Raw genomic sequence first — 23,887 nt, 5'->3', positions numbered from 1 at the left:
TTTATGTCATTAATAGATGTCTTTCTCATAGGAAGTTTATATTTCATATTTTCTATTCCTTCCAGATTTCAGAAACGTGATCTCCAATATCTTGTTTGATTGCTTCCATGCACTAAATACGACTGTGTGCTGGAATTGTAGGTTCTTAAATAAGTAGCCAAATGAACAAGAAAATATGATTTATTCCAATTTAAGATGAATAGAGATGAAATAAACACACAAAAATTACTCGGAGAAAACAGATTAGTGGAAATTTTCCTTTCAACATAAGGAACATGCGAAGTTGTAAAATCGTTTCCGGAGCAAATTCTAAAGTATTAATCATCTAACTGTAAATTCACTAGCAAAACAGACTTTGAACAAAGCTGATTTACAGCAGCTCGGAGCTTCGTATACATGATCTTAACTAAAAGGAATCATCATAGAAAGGGATAAGGTAGCCACTACCGATATCTTAACCGTCTAGATCAGTGTTTCTCAACCGTCGGTCCGCGAAATATCCACCTATCTGGTCCAAAATCCAAAGTGTCATCGGCCGACAACCGATATTACAACAGCACCTACATTGCAATAACAATAGTTTACTAGTTTAGAAAAGAATATGATCGATGGAAAAAATTGTGCCAGTGGGTCGAATTATTAAACTTACCGATCCGTGACAACATACCGAAATATTTTACCGGTCCTTGGAGTAAATCCGGTTGAGAAACACTGGTCTAGATAAATCCCTCGAAGGAAAACTTCTGGAAACGCCCCAAGTTGGTGAGAAATTGCCAAATGTCGTCAATTGCCATTAAGGTTCAGTTGAAAACATCGGCTCACATCCTTCGCTTTCTTTAAGGAGCCTTTTACAAATCCATTGTCAATCGATTTAGAATGGAAAGGTGTAAAAATACATGAATTAAATTTAAAATTATGTGATAAAAAATAACAATGTTATTTAATATATGCATTAATTAATAAATAAGTAAGTAAAAAGCATGAAGTTCCAAAAGATACCAAGTTAAGTCCTACGAAACGCTTTTAGCGATGTAGGCGGTGCTGATTCTCTATTTTGTGGATTATAACATCCACATCTAAACCCGGTTGATTGATTTTTTTTTTTTTTTTTTTTTTTTTTTTTTTTTTTTTTTTATGGAAGGAATGAAAAAATATAATCTCGTTATTTCAGTGCCATATAGGATAATCATGAAAGAAAAGTTCTAGAATAAAATTCTCTTCTGTATAGATGATTCCCTTGAAGATAAAATTGCAGAAAGTACTGTAACTTATTTTCCCGAAGCCAAATTAAACAGTATGAAATCATACTGGGATATATATGAAGATAGGGGAATTAATTTCTCCATTGATGTTAAGTCTGTAATTGTTTTGCGGTATTCACATTTATATAACATTTTTGTCGCATATTTTTTTAACTTTTATTTATTTCATATTGTATTTCTATGGCGTATGCATTGACAGTATGTTTTCCAGTTTTTATTTAATGCGTTATGTTGATATGTATTACGTTGCATATCAATTCGAAGACATTTGTGCACCTTTCTGCACGTAAAGGTAATTTTATATACCAATGTATATTTATATTTCCTTTTTTCCTGGTTTTTCGTTAACAGTGTTGGACTTTAAAATAAAAAATATTTTCAGTTTGCCAAGCTTAGCATTTCTTATGATATTTCTCTAAAAAGAAATGAAAATATTGTCTATTCAAAGTGGTGTGTTGTATAACTGGTTTATTCCTTTCATAAGAAAATTATCGAGATAAATGAAGGTCAGAAAAGCAGACTAAAAATGAAATAGTCGTTCATTTAAACCTATATCAAATAATTTGTGCAGACCTTACTGATAATCCGTAAGTTATCGGACGAATTTTTATTGGAGATAAAGTTTAAGTGCGATATCTGCATAAGAATGAAAAATACGTGACCAAACACGTATAGTTCTTGAAGCTTGGTATCTTAAGTAATTCAGACTGCCAGATCATGCATTGCAGTTTCCAGAAGGGAGGGAAAAAAAAAAAGAAACAGATAAGCAACAAGTTAAGCGTATGAAATTTAAATCTGCTCATAAAATACTGAAACTTTATCTGAGTAGCAACTACCTATGATTCTACTGTCATTTCCTTTTATTTATACCTTGTATTTGTCAGAAGACGCCTGTTCGTAAGCACCACGTAGCATTTTCTCTCTTCAAAATAACAGAGAATGGATCGTTGGAGAGGTCGCGTCGTTTTGGTTACCGGTGCATCAGTCGGAATAGGAGTCGGAATTTGCAGAGAGCTTGTTAACCAAGGAATGACTGTCGTGGGTTGTGCCAGAAATGTAGAAAAAATTCAGGCTATTTCTGAAGAAGTCAAAAATTCACCAGGGACATTGACAGCCATTAAGTAAGTCCGTTTGAAGCTATGTTTACAATTATGTTCATACAATTACTACTGAGAGACGAGGCGGTCCTAACTTTTGCTGTCTTTTGCGGCTCCTAAATTCTGCTGCCAGATGTTTCCGTGAGGTCTAACAGTTTTGTCGTCCGATGCGGTCACACTGATTGCATCGGCTCTGGCTCCGGCTCTTCTGAGAAGAAATATGAAAATTCTGTACTGAATTTAATATTTTACTGTTAAATTTAAATTTAATTTCTTTAAAAGCAAGACTTTAAAAATATTATTATTTGATATGGTAGCCCTTAACATAGAGCTTAATTTTAAATTTGGTTCAGGTAGTTAATAAATTGACTCGAATCAACTTCGCTGTTGATTGCATTAATTACGCTTCCAAACTGTTGAAACTGTTCTGATTTCTCCTTCAGGTAGCGGACACAGGCTTTTGTGAGTTCAAACTATTATTTAAGCATGATTTTGGTTACAGACCTATGTTCTAAGCAAAGCAGTTCACATTAGGAAAATCTCAAGAGATTTAGGAAACCAACCTTAGGAAAGATATCTTATTACTACCTGATTTGATACTTGCCAATGAATCTTAGATATCTGCTATTTATTTTGAAATATTATTTATACTGAATAAAATGCATTGTTAGCAAGGGAAAAAATTTGATAATCTTACATTTTTGACAAGGTGGGGGAAGGTAAATTTTCCAGCTTTTTCTTTTAAAGTGATATTATTAGAAAGCCAAAGAAAATAATTCGCCCACCCGAAAATGAAGTCAGTTTTTCATCACTTCTCATAAAATGTAATTTTGAAATCTTTGAATTATATAAGGCTCTGGCCATACGCTTCGATGTCGTTGCTATAGTCCGCGCTATGAGCTATGGCTAGGTTTTACGCCGCCCAGTGTGGTCGCACTGATTGCATTGGTTCTGGCCCTATCTCCAAGTGTTGCCTAGCAATGAGATTCTGCTTGGTTCTTTGGTTCTTGCTTGACATTTTTTTTTTTTTTTTTGGATAATTACTCCATTACTTTCTTTCTTTTTCTGTACTAGAAAAAAAAATAATTCTAACTTTAAATTCTAAGATTTGCCTACTATTCCTAGGATTTTGCCAACAACAGTCAGTGTAAAAGAGGGAAACCTAATGATCTTGCCTCCACACAACAGTATTGTAAACCATCACGTGAGACTTCTTACTGTATTCGTCAGCTATTAAGCTATAAAACTGTAATAAAAAAAAAATCTCTTCAATACCTGTCAAACGCAAGTTCTCCAGGAACCTACTTTCAGTAATTTTACCTGGTAATCCTTATTTCTTTTTAGTTTGTTGACCTACTCGAAAGGGCCTTTGTTTTCAGTGTGGTAAAAACATAAAGAACTTAAGACAATGAAAGTTTTTTAATTACTTTAATTATACATATCTCTAAGAACTGTAAATATGGACTGCATAATGTTTCCCACTTTTGCTTGAATTCAATCACATCATGTACATAATATTAATCAGGATTATTGGGTACATATGGACGCGCATCGAAATCATTAAAACTCGTGTAATTATCAAGTAAGTAGTATATGAAAACAAGGAATGGGGGTATTAGTTTAACCACAATGAATGTACCTACCAGAACCTTATATATTTATGTAGTGAAACTAGTGTATATATATTATGTATCTTACATGTTACGAACCTTGTGTATTTATGTATGTCCTGTATTCCGTAAATCTTGATTAGTCAGAATAATTACGTCATCCATTTACACGCTGAGGTTTCCCATCTGCCAGGATGACGCTACACTAGAAGTCATTTACCTAAATCTCAGAGCAGTTGTCATCCCTGGTGGTGCCCAGTCTTGTAAATTGTTGCAAATAAGACAGATTATTAGCCACTTATCATAGTTCAGAAGAAAGTATTTTGATGATAATTGCCTATCATGTTCTGCGATCGGAAATGGGATTTGAACTGTTGTAAGGGCGCTGGAGGATTTAGTTATTTAAAGAGAGAAAATTTGAATCATTAAATGAAGAAAAAAATCAGCATAATAATTAGCGCACAAATAAACAATAATTTGTCGCTGGTTTCATTGGAGCTTAAACCAATGTTATCAAAGCATTATTATTTACTTTAGGGAACACGATGCTAGAAGTGCAGTGTTTGGACCGGAAGTTGTAGAGCATATTGTTAAAAAAAATAGAAGTGAATCTCGGTTTTTCAACATTTCCTACAAAAAAAGGAGATGGAAGTTGAGTCATCAACGAAATTGCTCTGCAGGAAAACTTCAGAAGTTTCAAAGAAATCCAAATTGTGAGGCGAAATAGTTCAAGCAATAGTTTTGTGCTTCGAAAATTAAATTGTGATTTTTATTCTAGCATTACGAAGTTAATGTTTCACTTTTCCACTTTTATTTATTTAATATATTATTGATTCAGACCATTTAGGGATTTATAAGATATATTTATTTTAAGATTTATTAGCATTATTAGAAGTAAAAAATCTTTTTCCTCTCTCTTCTTTTTTTATTAGAAGGATTCGAGAATATTTTAGAATTGGGTTACACGAAAATTTAGGATCGGTTCCGCTTTTAGTAATAATTAATTTTAATTAATAAAAGAATCTGTCATATTAGATTGGACGAATGAATTCTTTTATTTTTAGATGCGATCTGAGTAAGGAATCGGATATCCTCGATATGTTTCAGGAAATCAGACAGCAGTTCGGGCGGTTGGACGTATGCATTAATAATGCCGGCCTGAGTCATAACAGCCCATTATTGACGGGTGAGACCAGTGAATGGCGACAGATACTTGATGTAAGTCCTTTCTGAATATCCATATAAATTTGTCGTTCAAATTATATATCTCTGTAATTGAAATGTAAACATGGACTGCATAATGTTTCATGTAATTAGCAAGTAAATAGTATAAGAAAACAAGCAATGAGGGTATTAATTTACACAATGAATGTACCCACCCGAACCTTGTATATTTATGTAGTGAACCTGGTATATATGCATTATGTATCTTACATGTTATGAACCTTGTCTTGTATGAACCTTGTATGTCCTGTATTCCTTAAATTTTGATTAGTCACAATAATTAAGCCGTGCGTTTTCACGATGATGTTTCCCATCTGCCAGGCTGACGATAGAAGACATTTATTTAAGTGTCAGGGCAGTAGTCATCCCTGGTGGTGCACAGAGTTGTAAATTGTTGCAAATAAGATTATTAGCCACTTTTCATAGTTCAGAAGAAAGCATTTTGAAGAAAATTGTTTTCTTCAAAGAAATTTTATGGTTTATGTGCGAAGAACATGATATATAATAAATAGAGGTAACACACAAAGAGTTAAAAAAGTGTGTAAAATCTAAAAGCTTTCAGATTTTTTTTTTTTTTTTTTTTTTTTTTTTTTTTTTAATTTTGAAACTGATATTATTAGAAAACAATAATTGTTTCTTTGACTACATTCTTAAACTACTTTTTTTTACGTTACTTTTATGATTTTCAGTATCAGTTCATATTTTAGTTCAAGAATTCTTATCATTTCTCTGATTTCGGCAGACACTAATCCCTTTGGGAAAAATTAACAATGTGAAGAGGGGGGGGGAATACTCAACTACGTAATTTTTTTAAAGGAAAATGGCTAACAGCAAGAGAGTAGGCATATAATTTACTTCCTTGTGACGAAAATACTTTATCATAACTTGAATTTTATACTTAAAACTTTATACTTACTAAACTATAAACTAACTTTCTAAACTACTAATACTTACTAAACTATGCTAATACTTACTAAACTATAACTAAACGTTATATTTACTAAACTTTAAAAAAAAAAGTAAAAAAAAAAGCTTCCTTAATCAGTTATAAACAAACAAATAATTTTAAAAAATCTGAAAGTTTCAGGTTTTATGGTTACGTCCAAAGGGGCGTTTTTTAACGTTTTGTGTGCTACCTTATTAAATATCATGTTCTTCGCACATAGCCACATAAAATTCAATTCAACAGCAATACCAGAAAAATCTAAAGATACACTGTTTTTAAATATTTTTGAAAAAAATATTTAAAAACAGTGTATCTTTAGAAATTTTCACAGGCAGCCTCGCGCACTGGAGATAATTTTTTTTTCCCCGCACAGTGTTTGCCACTGCTCGCTTGAGTTTCTTAATCAAAAATTCATTAAAGGTTTACAGACCATGAAATTGGTAATAAAACAAATTCCAAATCCCAAATTCGGGCTTCCAGGTGTCCATGTTCGGGAGGAGGATTACGTTATTCAAAATTTGATGGCTCTAGGTTCCGTCGTTTTTCTTTTAATGCGAGAGACATACATACATACATTCATGCAGATTCTTCATTGTCTAATTTTTTTAAAATATCGTACAGGGCGATAATGTTTGGTAGCAACAATTTAAAAAGTGATTCGCCGTTTATAGTAACACGCCACAAAATGCTGTTTTGAGCCTGTTAACCTTATGGGATACCGCCTCTTTGGGCTAAAAGAAAATATTTTCGAGTAAGCTGTAAATAATGAAGGAAATATTATATTAAATAGGTAACTTAAGTTAATGAAGTAAGAGTAATTTATAAAATCCCTTGGCTCATCAGAAGCATTTGACATGCTAAAATCATTTGTTTCAAGATTTAGCGGTAGCCCACCAGCGGCCGAGCGGTAAAGTCGCTGAACACTGGTAGTTCGGTCCGAGGTTCGAATCCCTCGAACGGGCTGGCTGCATGGGTGTTTTCGTGGTTTTCCCCATGTGTAACGTGTATACGAGCCAGTTTCCCTTAGAAAGTCCTCAACGAAAGGCATCCCTCCCCTTAGGCAGATAGCCCTAGTGTGCTTTGCCGTAATTAAATGCACCAATGCACTAAGATTTAGCGTTAGTTATGAAGCATCTCAAAGGGGCCTCTTCGAAATGCTTAATACTTTCCATTCGTGTATTGGAAGAATGGAAAGTATTACAATTTGGAAGATATATTTGTTGCAAGTCACATGCACAACCGATGGAACTGAAATAAACACACAGCTGCATCACGAATGGTTAAGTCTTTTCGCAAGTCTATACATGGTGTTAAGCTGAAATAATACCATAGCAGTTTTTTTCCTACCATTTTGAACAGATAATTTTAAATATAAGACTTCATGTTTTGATTATTTAATTTATAGGAGGCTTATTCTTAAACCAATCAGCCTTTCACAACTGTTTAGCTTAAAATGATTTGTAGTGTTAAATCAAAGTCCGCATAAATTTCGATCAAACTTAGAAGATCAAACATCATTTTACGTCGAATCACTATAACGGCTGTATCTCTTTTCAAGTTGTTGCCACGAAGTATTATTGCTCAGTATTATATTTAAAGAAATTAAATAATGAAGATTCTGCATGAATGTATGTATGTTTCTTGCACTGTGAAAAAACAACGATACCTAGAGCCATCAGATTTTGAGTAAAATAGTTCTCCGGGCACTTGGAAGCCAAAATTTGAAATTTGGAATTTGTTTTATTATCAATTTTATATTTTTTAAACTTTAACGAATTGTTTATTAAAAACTCAACCATTTCAAAGCGAGCATTGGCAATACATTGTACAGAATGAAATATTTTTATCTCCATCGTGCGAGAGTGTTTATCAGAAATCTAAAGATATATATCGTTTTTAAAGATTTTTAGTCAAAAGAGGAGTTAGCCAAAATGCCTACGAAACGTGTATGTATGTTTAAATGAAAAAAAAAAACGCCCCTTTGGGCGTAATGTAAAATCTGAAAGCGTTCAGACTTTTTTTTAACAAATTACAGCCCATCTTTTCTGCTTCCAGTTAACTTAATGACTCTACAAACTAATCATAAAAATGCTTTCTAAATTTTTAAATTTTTCTCATGAGGCATTTGTAGTTTGCTTCTTGATCAATTTTTATTAACCATTTCTACTGTAGAATATGAAAACATGACTGAGAATATAAATGAAAGCATTTAATAAGTTTTAAAAATATGTATTCCAAGTAAAATTTGAAGAATAATAATATTGATCCTTTTATGTTATTGGAAAATAGTATCCTTCTCAAAGTCCTTCATTTGCAGATTTTATTGTTTCAGGTAAATGTACTAGCTCTTTGTATTTGCTCTAGAGAATCCATAAAGTTGATGAGGGAAAAAGGAATTGACGATGGCCAGATCATCAACATTAGCAGGTAACAATCCTTTTAGAAAATCACTTAAATAATGGACGTGAAGAATAACAGATCACTTCTAGATATTCGCGGACAATTATTATTCGCGTATTCTACAATATCTTTTAACAACAAAAAAGCGAAACAGTTTTAACTGCAAATCAGAATCAAAATTCGTTTGAGATTCATCTTGGATTTGTTTCATGTTCTTTTTCTTCATTACAAAACTTCTAATGCATTTCTTTGACTTCTGTTGCGACTATCTTTCCAATTTATTTCTTAGGTATAATGTGAAATACGTAATTAGTAGTTGATTATCTCTGCATTCTGCATCGAATTGTTACAGAATTTTTACATTTCGTAGACTATCATCTGAAGTTTAAAAAAATTTTATTAACTAGTCCATAATGATCACTGCCATTTTATTACTATTTTTTTTCGTAGATGTAGTTCTCATTGGAGCTTCATCTTTGCAGAATTATTTTATACAATTTTATTTTTAAGTACACTCGCATATTTTTAATAAGAAAGTTGCAAATGTAACTTGTTGTGAAATATCAAACATTATGTGAGCTAATGAAATAAAGAATGTTAAGTTGTATTTCTTAAATTATATTTACTGTATTCATGTATTTCTTAAATTATTTACTATAAAACTGGGTAGTTTGAAAAAGGTGGTCACGTGTTTAGTATTTTTAAATTCAAATGAGATACATTCCGATGACCTCATTGATCACGTGATTTATGTATACCTTTTATAAACAAACAATGCAGATGACCTCAGAGATCACGTGACTTATGTGCAGCTAATGCAAACAAGCAAGGTCATTCTTCCTCTTCTTGCGGAATGTATCTCATTCATTATGTACACTGCGCAAAAAAAGGGGGGGGAGACAGTTCTACATCTCCCGTTCTACTGGATCGATTGACGAAATTCAACTTTCATATCTCGAAACACAACTTAGGATATATATTAGTTTTATGTATAACAATATTCTAACGTAGGTATTTTGGACGCAAAATCGGACATATCCGGGTCCGAAGGTATCCGGGTCTCCAATCTTCTTTCTTTTTCTTCAATAATCTAATCTTTTTCTTAATCTTTTTCTAAAATAATCTAATCTTCAATCTTTTTCTAAAATAACATACCATTTTTTTTTCATACGACTCAAATGATGCCTACATATTAAATTTTGTAATTTTTTATAAGAAATTAAAAAAATTATCTTGGCACATTTTTTTCAGTTTGCGCCAAGAAAAATTCACTTGGTGAACTTCTTAATATACAGCAACTTATTTTCCTTTCCCTTTTTTCATTGTGCACAAGCGAAAAAAAAAGGCGCGGTTCATTCTTTCAAATATATTTAACAAAGTGCGTAAAGCATATTTGACTTATTGTCGCTTATAATGAATATGCCTCATTTCAAAACGCGCCAATATATAAATTCTCGTATATCTTTGAAAACTTTGAATAAAAAGCTCTAATTTTTAGCTGGTATGCTTAGAAATATATCTACTTTAAGGTGACTTGCAAAAATTTTATAGATTATAATCCAAAGTTTTTTTTCGAAAAATTTATAAAAAATATTTAAAAATACAAATTTTAAAAATAAATCATAAATAATGGGCTAATTTTATTTAGAATGAACCTAAATTTCGAAATGTGAAAGGAAGAATCAAATAAATTTAATAAAAAAAAGAGATATTAATAAATATATACCAAATCTGATTAACATGGAAAAGCTAACATTTTGAGAACTATTTTTTTAAAAACTACTGGTGCGATTTCTACAAAACTTGGTACTTAGGCATAACTTGAGTCGTAGAATCGAAATATGAAAATAAATTGGTATGTTATTTCATAAAAAGTCCGATTTTGCGTCAGAATACTTATGTTAGAACAATGCTATATATAAATCCAATTTATAGCCTAAATCACGCTTTCGAGACATGAAAAACGCAGTTTGAATTTCGTCAATCGGCCCAGTAGAACGGGAGATACAAAACTGCCCCACTATTCGCATTTCCTTAATATTAAGTCTAGGCTCTTATTGCTAGTTGATAAAATCTCTTAAAATGAAGCAGAAGAATGATAAAAGGAAAGTTTTCTCAATAAGATTTTTTTTTCTTTTTCTGCTGTCTCCATATAACAAAATTCAGTTATTGAGATATGCTTTAACAAAACTGTTCGTGATTTTTATGCACAAAATACGTGCAAATACAATTACAGTTACACATACGACAAGCACACTTTCGTCTAAAGATTAAATAAAGTATGCAAACTCTAAAAAAGCAAGCGAATCGCACGTTTTGTTGGCGAAATTTAATAATTTAATTTCTGATTTGATAGTGTTATTAAGTTGGTAAATTTTAATGAATACCGTCTGTCTGCAAGTATGAACTATAAGCACAAACAATTCAGAGTAAAATCCAAATAAAAGTTAAAATTAGTTCTAGTAGTTTTCAAATAAAAAATTAAATGAGGTATATTCCGCAGGAGAAGAAGAGGAAGAATGACTTTGCTTGTTTGCATTAACTGTACATAAGTCACGTGATCTCTGAGCTCATCTGCATTGTTTGTTTACAAAAGATATACATAAGTCACGTGATCAATGAGGTCATCGGAATGTATTTCATTAGAGTATAAGATAAAAACAATGATTTGTCGTACGTGAATTAATACAAAGATGAGGTTGCCTTGCCCTGTAAATAGATGTCGGATATATGTAAGAGTGACCTAATTCCAAGATAAACACGTGGTCTATCTGTGCTGAAACGAATCTCTTAAATTAAATTTAACAACGGCATAGCTAATTTGGCCCCAGGACGCTTATTCTACGATCGCTGACCCCTCGACTACTTGCGCGAACAACATTGACTCGAAAAAAACCGGTGTCTTCTTCCGCGGTCAACTTATCGGAGAAAACCATTCTGTGTTCCTCGGTTGACACGCGGCTGAGTCCACTTGACTGTATTGAGAGGGGACAAGGTTTCGAGGAGCTTTAGACCAATCACAGCACAGAGAATTGACGCAATTTGTAGCGCGCGCCGGCTGAATTTCTACGAACGTTCTCCCATCATTTCGCTCTCACACCGCATTTGTAGTTGGGAAAAAAAAAATGGCACTGAAAAGTATAATGACTAAAACGCAGCAGAATATGCTGCTTTGTTACATGGAAGAAAATCCCATTTTTTTTAGAGGAAAGTTGTCTCAGGACTTCACGGCTAAGAAAAAAAGAGAGATGTGGGACGTGATTGCGTACAATCTAAATGCACAAGGAGGATGCACCAAAACAACAGAAAAATGGATAAGAGTAAGTGAAATAAGCTTATTTAAAATCTTTTTTAAAAAGAGGCAATTTTAAATATTTAAATTTATAATATGATTAATTTGCATTGCAATCTAACTGCAAACTGTTTTTTTTTTTTTTTTTTTACTCAAATCATTTGTTGATTAAACACATAGCAATATTTACCTAACAACATAATGTTATTAAACAGAATTTAAAACACTTACAGATTCTTCTTCACTGGCAGGGTCATCGATGCCTTCCATTCCTTCAACGGAGGTACTTCCTATTAAATTCAGCAATCTTTTTTCTAGATCGCTCAATTCCTTTGCACAAGGTGGTCCTCCTCCAGTTTTTTTTTTGTGAAACTGTTATTTCGGCTGCCTTCTTTTTCACGGAACATTTCCAATCAATCCATGTCTAATTACAATAAAATAAAGAACTAATGTTGGACATACTAAAGTAAGTAGAGTCAACATGAATGCATACATTTACATGAAGAATAGAATAAAATAAAGAACTAATGTTGGACATACTAAAGTAAGTAGAGTCAACATGAATGCATACATTTACATGAAGAATAGAATAAAATAAAGAACTAATGTTGGACATACTAAAGTAAGTAGAGTCAACATGAATGCATACATTTACATGAATAGTTTTAAAGAATTTGACAAGGAATTTCTTGAACTGTAGGAGGTCTATGTTTATTGTTGTTACTTTAGTACTTCCAATGTGAAAAGAATATTACTACCTTTTAATTGCTTTCACAGAATTAAATTATTTTGAGAAGGAAGAATATTTAAAACAAGCAGTTCTTATATATGTATAAGAAATTAAAATAACAGTAAAGTAATATTTAAAAAAAGTATTATTGATATATGCATATTAGTAATGACAAAAATTACAATACAAATAATTCACTTATATAGAATAGATGATTATAATTTTGGTTACATATTTTATATTGAAAAATTATTTTCTATTATGTTAATTATAAGATAAATTATTTAAAATAAAATATTTTAATACATGTGCGGTAGCTAAATGCAGCAGCATACTGTAAGGAGCAAATAAATTTTATTTCTTTTACATAAATAAATAATTTTCTTAGAAAAAGAAAATAAAAGCTATAAAGAAATATTTTTCTGATATTAACTTTAAATAAATAGCTTCACCAGAAATAGCAATTTTAATGTGTGCATGAAAAAAAAAAAAAAAAAAAAGTTTGCAGTTAGATTGCAATGCAAATTAATCATATTATAAATTTAAATATTTAAAATTGCCTCTTTTTAAAAAAGATTTTAAATAAGCTTATTTCACTTACTCTTATCCATTTTTCTGTTGTTTTGGTGCATCCTCCTTGTGCGTTTAGATTGTACGCAATCACGTCCCACATCTCTCTTTTTTTCTTAGCCGTGAAGTCCTGAGACAACTTTCCTCTAAAAAAAATGGGATTTTCTTCCATGTAACAAAGCAGCATATTCTGCTGCGTTTTAGTCATTATACTTTTCAGTGCCATTTTTTTTTTCCCAACTACAAATGCGGTGTGAGAGCGAAATGATGGGAGAACGTTCGTAGAAATTCAGCCGGCGCGCGCTATAAATTGCGTCAATTCTCTGTGCTGTGATTGGTCTAAAGCTCCTCGAAACCTTGTCCCCTCTCAATACAGTCAAGTGGACTCAGCCGCGTGTCAACCGAGGAACACAGAATGGTTTTCTCCGATAAGTTGACCGCGGAAGAAGACACCGGTTTTTTTCGAGTCAATGTTGTTCGCGCAAGTAGTCGAGGGGTCAGCGATCGTAGAATAAGCGTCCTGGAACAGGTGCAAGTGGACGGGGCACCAGAATTCACCGTTGGTTATACATGCCTCAATTTTGTGGAAGAACCTCCCGGGCGCGGAAATGTCCGAAGATATCCGGGTATCCAATCTTCTTCCTCTACTATAAGCCTCTCGAAAGGCCCCTTTCCTTACAGCCCTTGCACTATACACTTACAAATATGCATGCCTTCATAGAGATTTGAGCCCCGGCCCATTGGCTCGGCGGTCAGCGTCTCTAAGCACAACAGTAGCTAGGTGGCCTTCAACAGAATCAACAAGAAGTGGTTCCTGGTAAAACAGCGATGATACAACAAAAGTTTCGTTAGGCCACTGTTAAACTTCTGCCTTTTTAAACCCTTTAGCTTGCCTTTAAATTTATATAGTTTTCTGGTCTAAGTCTGGTCGTGTTACGCGAAATTGGAAACACTCGTTTAACTAAACGTTTAACTCTTGTAAGGTTTCCGTTATTTTGCACAACAAATTATTTTAAGTTTGATACTTTTCCTGAACGCCTCAACTTCTCCTCGCATTTTCTAACCAGGATGTAAATTTAAAGTTAAGTGAAGTAACTACTTAATTGGGTGAATCTTTGAGTTTATTCAGAGCGTGTTTTCGCTAGCCAGCGCACGTTTCGTAGCTATTTTGCTGCTACGCCCTTTGGCCATTTCGGATAATTGTCACGCCTGTTAGGTTTTGTTGAGTCAACCTAAGTTAGCCATATTTAGCTTGCTAATTCAGCACTATTTTAATTAGACTTTTGAATTGATTTATATTCTACGTTTAAGTTTCACCCGCAAGTTGACGGTGTTATTTTAAAGCATAAAGATCGTGCCTTTCTGGTATTAGTTGGAATTAATAAAGGGTTATTTTACCCTTCTTCTGTGCTGATATTTCAATTGCTCGTTTGCGTGAAAAGGTGTAGTCGTTTTAGACATAATTATTTTACTTTCCTGTAAATTGATATTATTGATAAGAAAATTTACATGAATGTTATCTTTTCTTCAAATACAGTTGCATCTAAATATGAATACGATATTCTCACGTACCTACTTGGAATTTCTCTTTCTCTAATTGCTAATCCATAATCTTCAAAAAATTCTTTACCTTACTTTAAGAAACTTTAAAATTAAATATCTACTTTTAGTGTTTAGAGAAATAAATATATCTTTTTCGAAACCCTGTTTTATTAAGTGTAATGATTTTATCTGCCTAGGCTAAAACAAAATACTTGCATTGTACATTTATTTAATATTAAAATTCTTCCATTTTTTGTAATGTCTTTTCTTCACTTAGCATTTACGGATATCAAATAACTACTGCGTATCCTGGTATTCACTTTTATTGTGGAACCAAATTCATGGTACGAGCGCTGACGGAAGGATTGCGAAGAGAAGTGAAAGAATTGAACAGTCATATAAGAATAGGAGTAAGTTTTTCTACTCTTTTCAAATTATGTTTGAGGTTTTTTGCAGCATAATAAAATCTTATCAGGACTATGAGCTTTTATTTCATAATGTTTTTATATTTCTTATCAGACTAGTCTGAGATATCTTTTCCAAGAACTAAATTTACATTTACGTTTAGTATTTAAGTCTAATAAATTATCAATTTTTATCTTGGTTAACAAAAGGTCAAATGTAGTAAAAGACAATTTACTTGTAAAAAAAGAAATTAAAAAAAAGCTAGTTTTAAATCTAATCGAAGGTGAAGAAGCTACAAAAATTAAAGGAAAATGATATGAGTATTTAATAACATAAGTTTGTCTACTACTCGTAATTTATTTTTTCATACAATTAAACTTCTTTACTTTTAAAAATTGTTTAGATGGATGAAGAATACGGATGATATTCTATTAGAAATTCTTGGACTTGATGGTGTTTTAGTCCTCCTGACAGAATAAAACTCACTGTTTCTACTTGTATAACCACTGCTATGGTTTTCTTAAAATTCAGAGATTTTGCACATAATTCTTCCAAATGAATAATGCAATGGAGTTTGATGCGTTTTTTTTATCAATATCGGTATGTTTTGGAACAAATCAACAAACTCTCTTTCCACTCCAACCATTGTAGATACTCCATCTGGGATTGCTCTAGAAAGCTTTGGTAAATGAAGATTCATTTCGGTAATCCGTTTAATTATTTAAAAATTGTTTTGAAAAATATCTACTGCAGTGCTAGAGTCCATCACAGGAACCAACTGTACAAATTCTTCTATGATATCAAAAGTTAATGTTACACCCCTCATAAACACTGCAAGTTGATAACTCTCCTTCAAATATATGCTTTCACCACTAGAAATGAAATAATACTCAGATTATTCAAAATGCCCTCCAAACCACTTCTGTTAATTCTTCGATCTTCTGGTATTTGCTGACATCTTTTCAATTCACCTTGTTACTGCTCTTGTTGATGAAACGATCGAAAAAAGTTTTTTTTCTTTTTTCTCTCTCTCTCTCTCTGGACAAAAGCATCAGCTACATTCAATAATAATTTTTTTAAAGATTATCCATTGGTAAATTGTTTCATTCTGTCTGGAATTAGTTTTGACACCTCGTAGCTAGCACGAATGTTTCATTTACTTTCTTTAACTTTGTAAAGGATCTTATTTTCATTAACCAGTTACTATTTCGGTATTTATTATAACTTCTCCTTTCCGCATTCCTCACTAGAATGCAAATTAGTTGATTGAGTATTTAAGCTGAAACTTTTAGACCTTGAGAGACAGAGAGTTTCTGGTCGGCATTTGTGCGCTATTTGCCACAATAGTAATTAATACCTGCTAGCTCCAGCAGCTGTAATTATTCGGCTCTGTGGTCTCTCACTACCGATTCTTTAAATCTGATGCGCTGGTAAAGTTATTGAGCTAGTTTATGACTATTAATTAATTGTGTAATCTTAAACTGCTGCTAAGCGTTTAAATTTATTCACTGTTCTTACATTTTAATTTGCATTTCCACAAGCTGTGGTTATTGTAGCACAAATCGTGACATTCAAAATCCAGTTTAATTTTTTTTTTTTTTTTTTTTTTTTTTTTTTTTTGTTAATAATCTTCCTAGGACTTTGTCAGCCTGTCTCAAACATAGCGATAATTCACTTAACATCTGTTACGGCTACAAGATTAAAGTAGCATTACCAGATCAGGTGTAATCCTGTAACTTTTCTAGAGAAGAGATTTCTCAGCCATGCAACTTCAGTTTCTGTTATTTTTCCTCTAAAATTGTTGTACTTATTGTGGCGAGATTCATAGTGTAGTTTAATATTTGAAACTTTCTACACGGCAAATGATAGGTGACAGGTAAAAATGTGGGGGATTCCAGAATTCCACTATGAGATTTTACAAGCATTTTCCCCTCACACTTACCATGTAGAAGGAATACCATTCCAGGGGTCTCGCAAGCATCTTGTTGGGCGAAACTTGAAATTTTGAGGTACTAGGCGTTTAAACTTGTGATTTATCGGATGAGACCACGTTTCGCGCTCCAGCTATTTTTATGGGGCGAAAGACTATAATATTTGATTATTACTCAAAGTACACTGTGTACTTGATTACATAACTTTATAAACATTATTTGAAGTATTGAACGTACCTATTATACATATGATTCAGATAATTCGTAAGATATATTTGACTTCAGTCAGGAAATAATAGTTAAAAAATCTGAAATATCTATTAAATAAAATAAGATACCTTAAATTATAACTGTACATAAATGATAAAATACATTTTTCTTATTGGGATTTAGTTATGCTGATTTTAGGTACATGATAAATGGATGTGGTAATTGCAGGAACTTAGTGCTTTTGTTTTTTAGAAATGTCCTGTCGTGCTATGGAGATGTACTGTGATCCGATTGCTAGTATCACTTAATCTTGGTATAGAGCTCTTGGGCTCTGAGTTCATTGTTCAGTAGTTTTTTAGTTTTTAAGTTCATTAACCCTCCAGCACGCGCGCTTGGCAATTTTACATGAGCACGCGCGCATCATATTTTTTACGATATCCGTTATTTTACCGTTTTGAGCGCGAAAAATGACAGAAATGAGTGAATATTGATAAGAAATAAAATATTAATCTTATTATTGCAAAATACAAATGATATCACATTCAAATATAAGTAAATTATTTTTAAGTTCTTATGTTAGTGAGATGAAAATGCATTGATGTATTTCATTATAGAAATTTTGAAATTTGTTATTTAATAATCATGTTTTAAAATCGAAGCTAATTTTAATATTCATCAAAGACAAGTATAGACAATAAAAAAGGAAAACACCTTGATAGGAAAAAAAGTAAGTTTAGCATTACTTACTTCTGCAAGGAAATTTACTTTTTACTGGTTACAAAAACGCACTTTAAATTAAATTATATTTTATTTATTTCTAAAATGGAAGAGAAAAAAAGAAATAAAACTTTAATGGTTTTATTTGTTTCCTTTTCTTCCATTCCTTATTTTCCTTTATTTCTAATTTTATTAGAAATTAAAGAAAATAAGGAATGGAAAGAAAACAAGGATGGAAATCGCTATTGTTCTCCCATCCAAAAGGTTTTCTTGTCTTCCTTTTCTTCATCAGATATTCTTGAAGAATCCGAGCAAAATCAGCTGGTTGCACATATTTTTTTGCCATGAAGACCGATATACAATTTACAGAGCCAAATATATTCAAATTAAAATAATACACGGCAATTAATAATACAAAATTACAAAATATTTGAAAAAAATATTTTCCGAATTTTAAAACACGACCTCGCGCGTGTCGCAACTTTTATGAAAAACCTGCCCCGTAGCACAAAAGCCCAGCTAAAAAAAGTCAAATGACTTCCCGTTGGCACATTCCATGATGTGGGGCAGGGTAGAAAGGAGGTATAGAAATGATCTTCAGACGTTTCAGCTTCGATATACGAAAAATGTGCATTAAAAACTGATTAAAAACATTAATTTGTCATTTGATGATAAACATTAATTTGTCGTAAATTTTGCGCATACGCGCGTACTGGAAGGTTAATCAATCCATAGTTTGTTGGGCTCTTATTTGAACCCATTTGGTTATTGAGGTACGTAGGTTCTATTCATGTTGCTTTGTTAAGATCTGCGTCATAAGTCTGCGGTTTCGGGAGAAGTTTGACCAAATTTCTGTTCCTTATTAGTTAACTTTGTCAGTTTTTTTTTTTTTTTTTTCTTTTGGTTGAAGTTGCGTTGTGAGGTTAGAGGACTTTTGAATGCTGGGGTATTGAAGATGTATGGCGTAGACGAAGTTCTTGAGTTAGTTGATAACTGAAAGCATAGTGATTAACGTAACCGTGATCTCCGCATAAGCATTTATCTGTCGCTGATATGCCTCTTCATTAAATATTCAGGAAACGGTCCGTGTCCTGCTACGTACTGAGTGTGGTGAGACTGGATATTTCTAGTTGTGACGACATTTAGGTAAAAGGCTTAGAGTCTGTGTTCTCTGAGGGCACTTCCCATTCCTGCTGCCAGATATCATGTATTGTATTATTAATAATATTTGGAAGATGAGATTTTGAGAGTCTGACTGATAAGAGAGTTTTTTCTTGATTTTGAGAGGCTTTCTTGGCTAGTTTGTCTGCCGGGTCATCAGCCACATCATTATTATGTCTTTTGATCCAAGAGAGGGAGATGTTGGGGTTTGTTAAGTTCTTGGATGATTGATGATTTCAAATGGTATGGGGGATGGATTATCTGGATTTAATATGGAGAATATGGCAGCTTGGTTGTCAGATTTCATATATAAAATCTGTTTATAAAGAAGGCTGGCTAACTGTATTACTGCTTTAATTGCACATAATTCATCTCGGATGCTGTTAAATGAGTTGTGGTGGCCTATTCAGTTTTTTGAACTCTGAATTGTATTCTAACCAGAAATATGAACTGCACAGCCGAAGTTTTCTTGAATCATGGAACCGTCAGTATAACTGATGATTGCATTCTATGGGGTGAGGATCTTATTATTGATGAATTTAATTTTGTTGTGAAGTTCGGCTGGATTTCTGCTCTAAGATACAGGATAGGATTCATATTCTTTTGCTGTAATAATCTGGTCTTCAAACGAGATATTATTTTGAGTTGCAGGACTGGGAAGTAGATGGCTACGTGAATTGCTCGTAGGTGGAAAGGAGTGGTGCCAGCAAGGATATTCAGTGCTGCGGTTAGACGTTGTGCGGTAACCGCGAGTGACGCACAGGTTGAATTATGTGTGAATGGAAGTTAGGATTTTCTTCTTACTTTTAGTCATAGGAAGGGTCCATACAGTAGCGTAGCGAGGGGTGTATGATGCCCCGGGCGCTGCTCGCAGAGGGGCGCCAAATGGTCTCCAAACAAGATTTTCATTATATCACTGTGTTTTTTTTTTTTCGGGGAAGGAGAGGCGCCAAAAAGGTATGTTGCCCCGTGCACCAGTTATGCTCGCTACTCCACTGAGTCCATATGATGGCTCCGTTTGTTACCATTTTCCCTATCACTGTCAGAAAGAGGATTTTGATATTGTATGGGTTGAGGACCCAATGCTTTCTTGATAAATTAAGCAAACACGTATCGCATTGAGCTCAATAAAAAAGATAACTATCCGTCCAATCATTAAGTTCGGCTTTCCAATTCCGCTTTCCTTTTCCTAGTTTTCATGCGCGTGTTTTTACTCAGAAGAAAGGGTTGTAGAAAGGAACCAAACAAAAAATTTTATACTTCTCTTTCAGGATTGTTACTAAATTTTTAGTCCGAATTGGCTTAGTTATAGCGATAATTAATACAATTTATCACACATAAAACATTATTATCGAATACGGATATCAACTAGAAAAATTGTTTTCCCATCAAGTAAAAAACTTAAGTTATAACTGAGCTTCTCACCTCATCTCGTCGCTGTGTCTCAACCATCATTGACGCAATAAAGGAAACTTGGCAACACCTAAGGAGGAATAACACCTGCGCCAATTGTAAGAAATGTGTTGAATGAAAAACTTTGGGAAGAAATGGTGCGAATAACTTTTCCGGTGCTAAACTGAATTTAATTAGTATCTAATTATCTTTACTAGATCATTTTTGTCAGGTGTTTGATTTTTGTCAGATCATTTGGCGGACCGTGTGAAAGTCACTCAAGGGCCATATTAGCCCGCTGACCGGGGTTGCTGACCAATGTACTATATTGTCCGGTAAGAGAACAAGGGAACAAAATTAATGTGGAAATGCATAAAAATTTTTGGATATTTTTTGTAATGGCTGGTACCAGCCATTTTAGTCTTTCGCCACTACTAAGGCCAGAAGTAGCTTTTATTTTATTATGTAAGGCAGCTGACAGCGAACATCTTTACTTCCTATGCAGGAAGAGACAATTTACATCCATTCCTTCTCCAAGATTCGACCCTAGGCCCTTCAGTACGGCAGTCAGAGTCATTAATCACTTTCCCATCTCGTCGGCTAATTTTTTGGAATAAGTTGTAGTAAATTTTTCTGTCGATTTTATTATGTGTTTGCCCAGTGTATCCGGCCAGTTACTGTAGCATTTAAATTTGGTTTCAGTAACTGAACTTTCTTTAGAGTAAACATTTCTGAGTTTAGAATCTATCCCGATATGAAGCTTTTGTTAAATTAGCACAAAAAATGCATATTAGGATTCCTTGGCTTCCTGCAAGGCATAGAAACATGGAAGCTGTGTAGCTATATGCCACTAGTTGATGATAAATGTTTTAGCATTTGTTACTTATCCATATACTTACTTACTTGTCAAATGCTGAGCTTAATTAGAGAAGGCCGAAAATCGCCTGATGTAGTGGCTCACAAGAAAAGGAGATTGTAGCCTTTTTCTTTTATATGGTTTATTAAGCCTGTGAGATAAATAAAATATGTAATTGACTAACAATCGGGAAGTTTAAATGTGGAAAGTCTTGGTGTTATGTTTATATCTGCCAACGTAATTTCTGCAATTTCTTAGATGGCATCACAAAATATGGCCAGATACGTTCTAGAAATATACCTACGTATATATATATATTAGGTTGGCCCATAAGTCCTGGCGCGTTTTTTCAAGTGAAAGTTTTGCGTGAAAAATAAAATGTTTTCATGATGCTTTTTATGTTATTCGATAGAGCATATAATGCTCTATCGAATAACATCGAATCTACAAAATCGTGTGCTTAGGTTTTTTTTTTTTTTTTTTTTTTTTTTTTTTTTTTTTTTTTTTCCTTTACGCTGATATACTTTTTTGTTTCTTGTCATTAAAGTGAAGTCTCAAGGCGACCAAAAAATTCTTCAACCTTCTGCTTTTTGCGTTTAATCGAGGTGCCAAAGCCACAGAAGCTGCTCGAGACATTTGTGAAGTGTATGGCGAAGAAGCGATGCATCTCAGGACGGCTGAAAATTGGTTAAAGACTCAAAATTGGTTTAATGATTATCCAAAGACTGTGATTTCTGCCGTCGAGCCATTGAACAGCTTGTTGAACGTTGAGAAGAAGTTGTTAAGACCAACGGAGAATATATTATTGATTGATTTTTTTTTTTTTTTTTTTTTTGTTCATTTCTTGTTTATTTTATTTATTTATTTTTTTTTGGAAACCTAATCTTAAAAAAAGCAAGGGCTTATGGGCAACTTAATGTATATATATATATGCAATTATAAGGGAAAATCTCTTATCCAAAATCATTGAAGTCCCGTTATTGCCAGCTAAGAGAGATTCTACTGTCGTAGACATATTAATAAATGTATTTTAAATTTTGTTTACTCATGGGTTTTCAATTTTTCGAACTTTTGACAGCAAAATATTACTTATTTAGAAATACATGCTATTTTTTCAGATTCTTATCAGACAAATAATTTTTATCAAGTTTTTTATTTAATCGCAAATGAATCCTGATTTGCAAATGAAATTTGAATATGTTTCAATGGGTAACTCCATATATAGTGATACTCATTTCAAGCTCTTTGTTTCTGACCTTTTTGTTATCTTTCTTTTGCAGAGTATAAGTCCTGGTTTCGTGGAAACACAGTTTGTGCACACTTTTTTCAAAAATGATGAGGAAAAAGTTGCCTCTCTTTTCGGTTCTGTGAAATGTTTGCAGCCGAATGACATTGCCGATGCCATTGTTTATATTCTGTCAACTTCTCCCCATGTGGAAGTGAACGATATTATAGTGGAACCCGTTGGGCAACCTCATGCTACTAAACTAAAAATTGTTTGAAGCTTCTGAAGTGCATTCATCTGCTTCTGTTTATCATAGTGGATCTAGAACACTGTTATATTTTGAATATATTAAATATGTTTAGAAAGAGACAAGCATACGATTTCAGTATAATATGACATTAGAAAAAAGAATAATAAAATATTTTGGTAATACGTAAACAAATTTTTAATGAAATTTTACTTACTTTGTTAATAAGTTAGAGCAACATTTTCCAATAGATCATTATTGATAATTCTCATAATGATCAATTGAGAATTTAAAAAATAATATTTTATTTTTAAATCTAAGTGTAACAAATTTTTGCCATATCCATCTTTTAATATTGAATTTTTAACAGTTAAGAGAAATACTGCTGTTTAAAGTAGTTAATGATGATACTAACATTGTAATGTTGGTCTAAATAACTGATTAAACTCAAACAGAATCAACAAAAGCTAGATACTTTCGACAAAACAACTAATTGAATTAGAAACAGCACAAAAATCAATACAAAATGACTAAAACAAGTATTAATTTGGTGCTAAGTATCTTAAAAAACTTAAGTCACTGAAACTGGCACCCTTACTGTTGTTTACTAATCACTCACATCTATAGCAAGTACTTCGCAAATTTATTCGCAAAAGCAGTATGTACTACATGTGGCATGTAATTGCTACGGGAAGATCGTATTAAAATTTTTTTCATGATTTGCTTTTGCTATATTATACAGATCATTTTGAATGTAGCATTTTAAATTCTATGCCATTTGTTTCCGGGAATTAATTCTTAAACCAGAAGGCCTATAGCAACTACTTAGAATAAAACTATTTTACATATTAAACTGAAATCTGGATCTTTTGCATCTTAAGATTTTATATTTTTAATTAGTTTTGAATAATATTTTTAAACTTAAATGGTTAATTCTCTTGGCGGAAACGATTTAGTTCAGTCTGCAAAAATTTGCCATTTTGTGGCCTGAGAGCTTGAATTTTTTCGCTTGTTAAAGATGTCTTAGCAGTTGCTTCTTCTTCTAATAAAATATTATTGATGAAATCGTA

The 23,887-nt window shown here is 32.7% G+C and overlaps 1 protein-coding gene across 1 annotated transcript; it reads left to right on the top strand.

The window, feature by feature from the left end:
• The first annotated feature begins 1,975 nt into the window (after positions 1 to 1,975).
• LOC146996010 (dehydrogenase/reductase SDR family member 11-like) lies at positions 1,976 to 23,887 on the top strand. The gene is made up of 5 exons (XM_085822635.1): positions 1,976 to 2,383; positions 5,034 to 5,187; positions 8,472 to 8,566; positions 14,951 to 15,083; positions 22,626 to 23,887. Exons 1-5 carry the CDS (start codon positions 2,202 to 2,204, stop codon positions 22,845 to 22,847), a joined length of 786 nt encoding a protein of 261 aa, XP_085678761.1. The 5' UTR covers positions 1,976 to 2,201; the 3' UTR covers positions 22,848 to 23,887.

This window comes from Stegodyphus dumicola, chromosome 8, assembly GCF_044657685.1.
Source record: "Stegodyphus dumicola isolate Sdum_Otavi_A_Nest chromosome 8, ASM4465768v1".
Classification (NCBI taxonomy): domain Eukaryota; kingdom Metazoa; phylum Arthropoda; class Arachnida; order Araneae; family Eresidae; genus Stegodyphus; species Stegodyphus dumicola.
The sequence above is the reverse complement of the archived record's forward strand: the minus strand, read 5'-3'. Positions and strand labels throughout refer to the sequence as shown.

What these genes read in the sequence shown, in the direction of transcription:
- LOC146996010 (XM_085822635.1), top strand. Translation starts at nt 2,202, where the DNA reads ATGGATCGTTGGAGAGGTCGCGTCGTTTTGGTTACCGGTGCATCAGTC. An exon ending in GGGACATTGACAGCCATTAA is followed by an intron (nt 2,384 to 5,033) that starts GTAAGTCCGTTT and finishes TTTTATTTTTAG; the next exon opens with ATGCGATCTGAGTAAGGAAT. An exon ending in ACAGTCATATAAGAATAGGA is followed by an intron (nt 15,084 to 22,625) that starts GTAAGTTTTTCT and finishes TTTCTTTTGCAG; the next exon opens with AGTATAAGTCCTGGTTTCGT.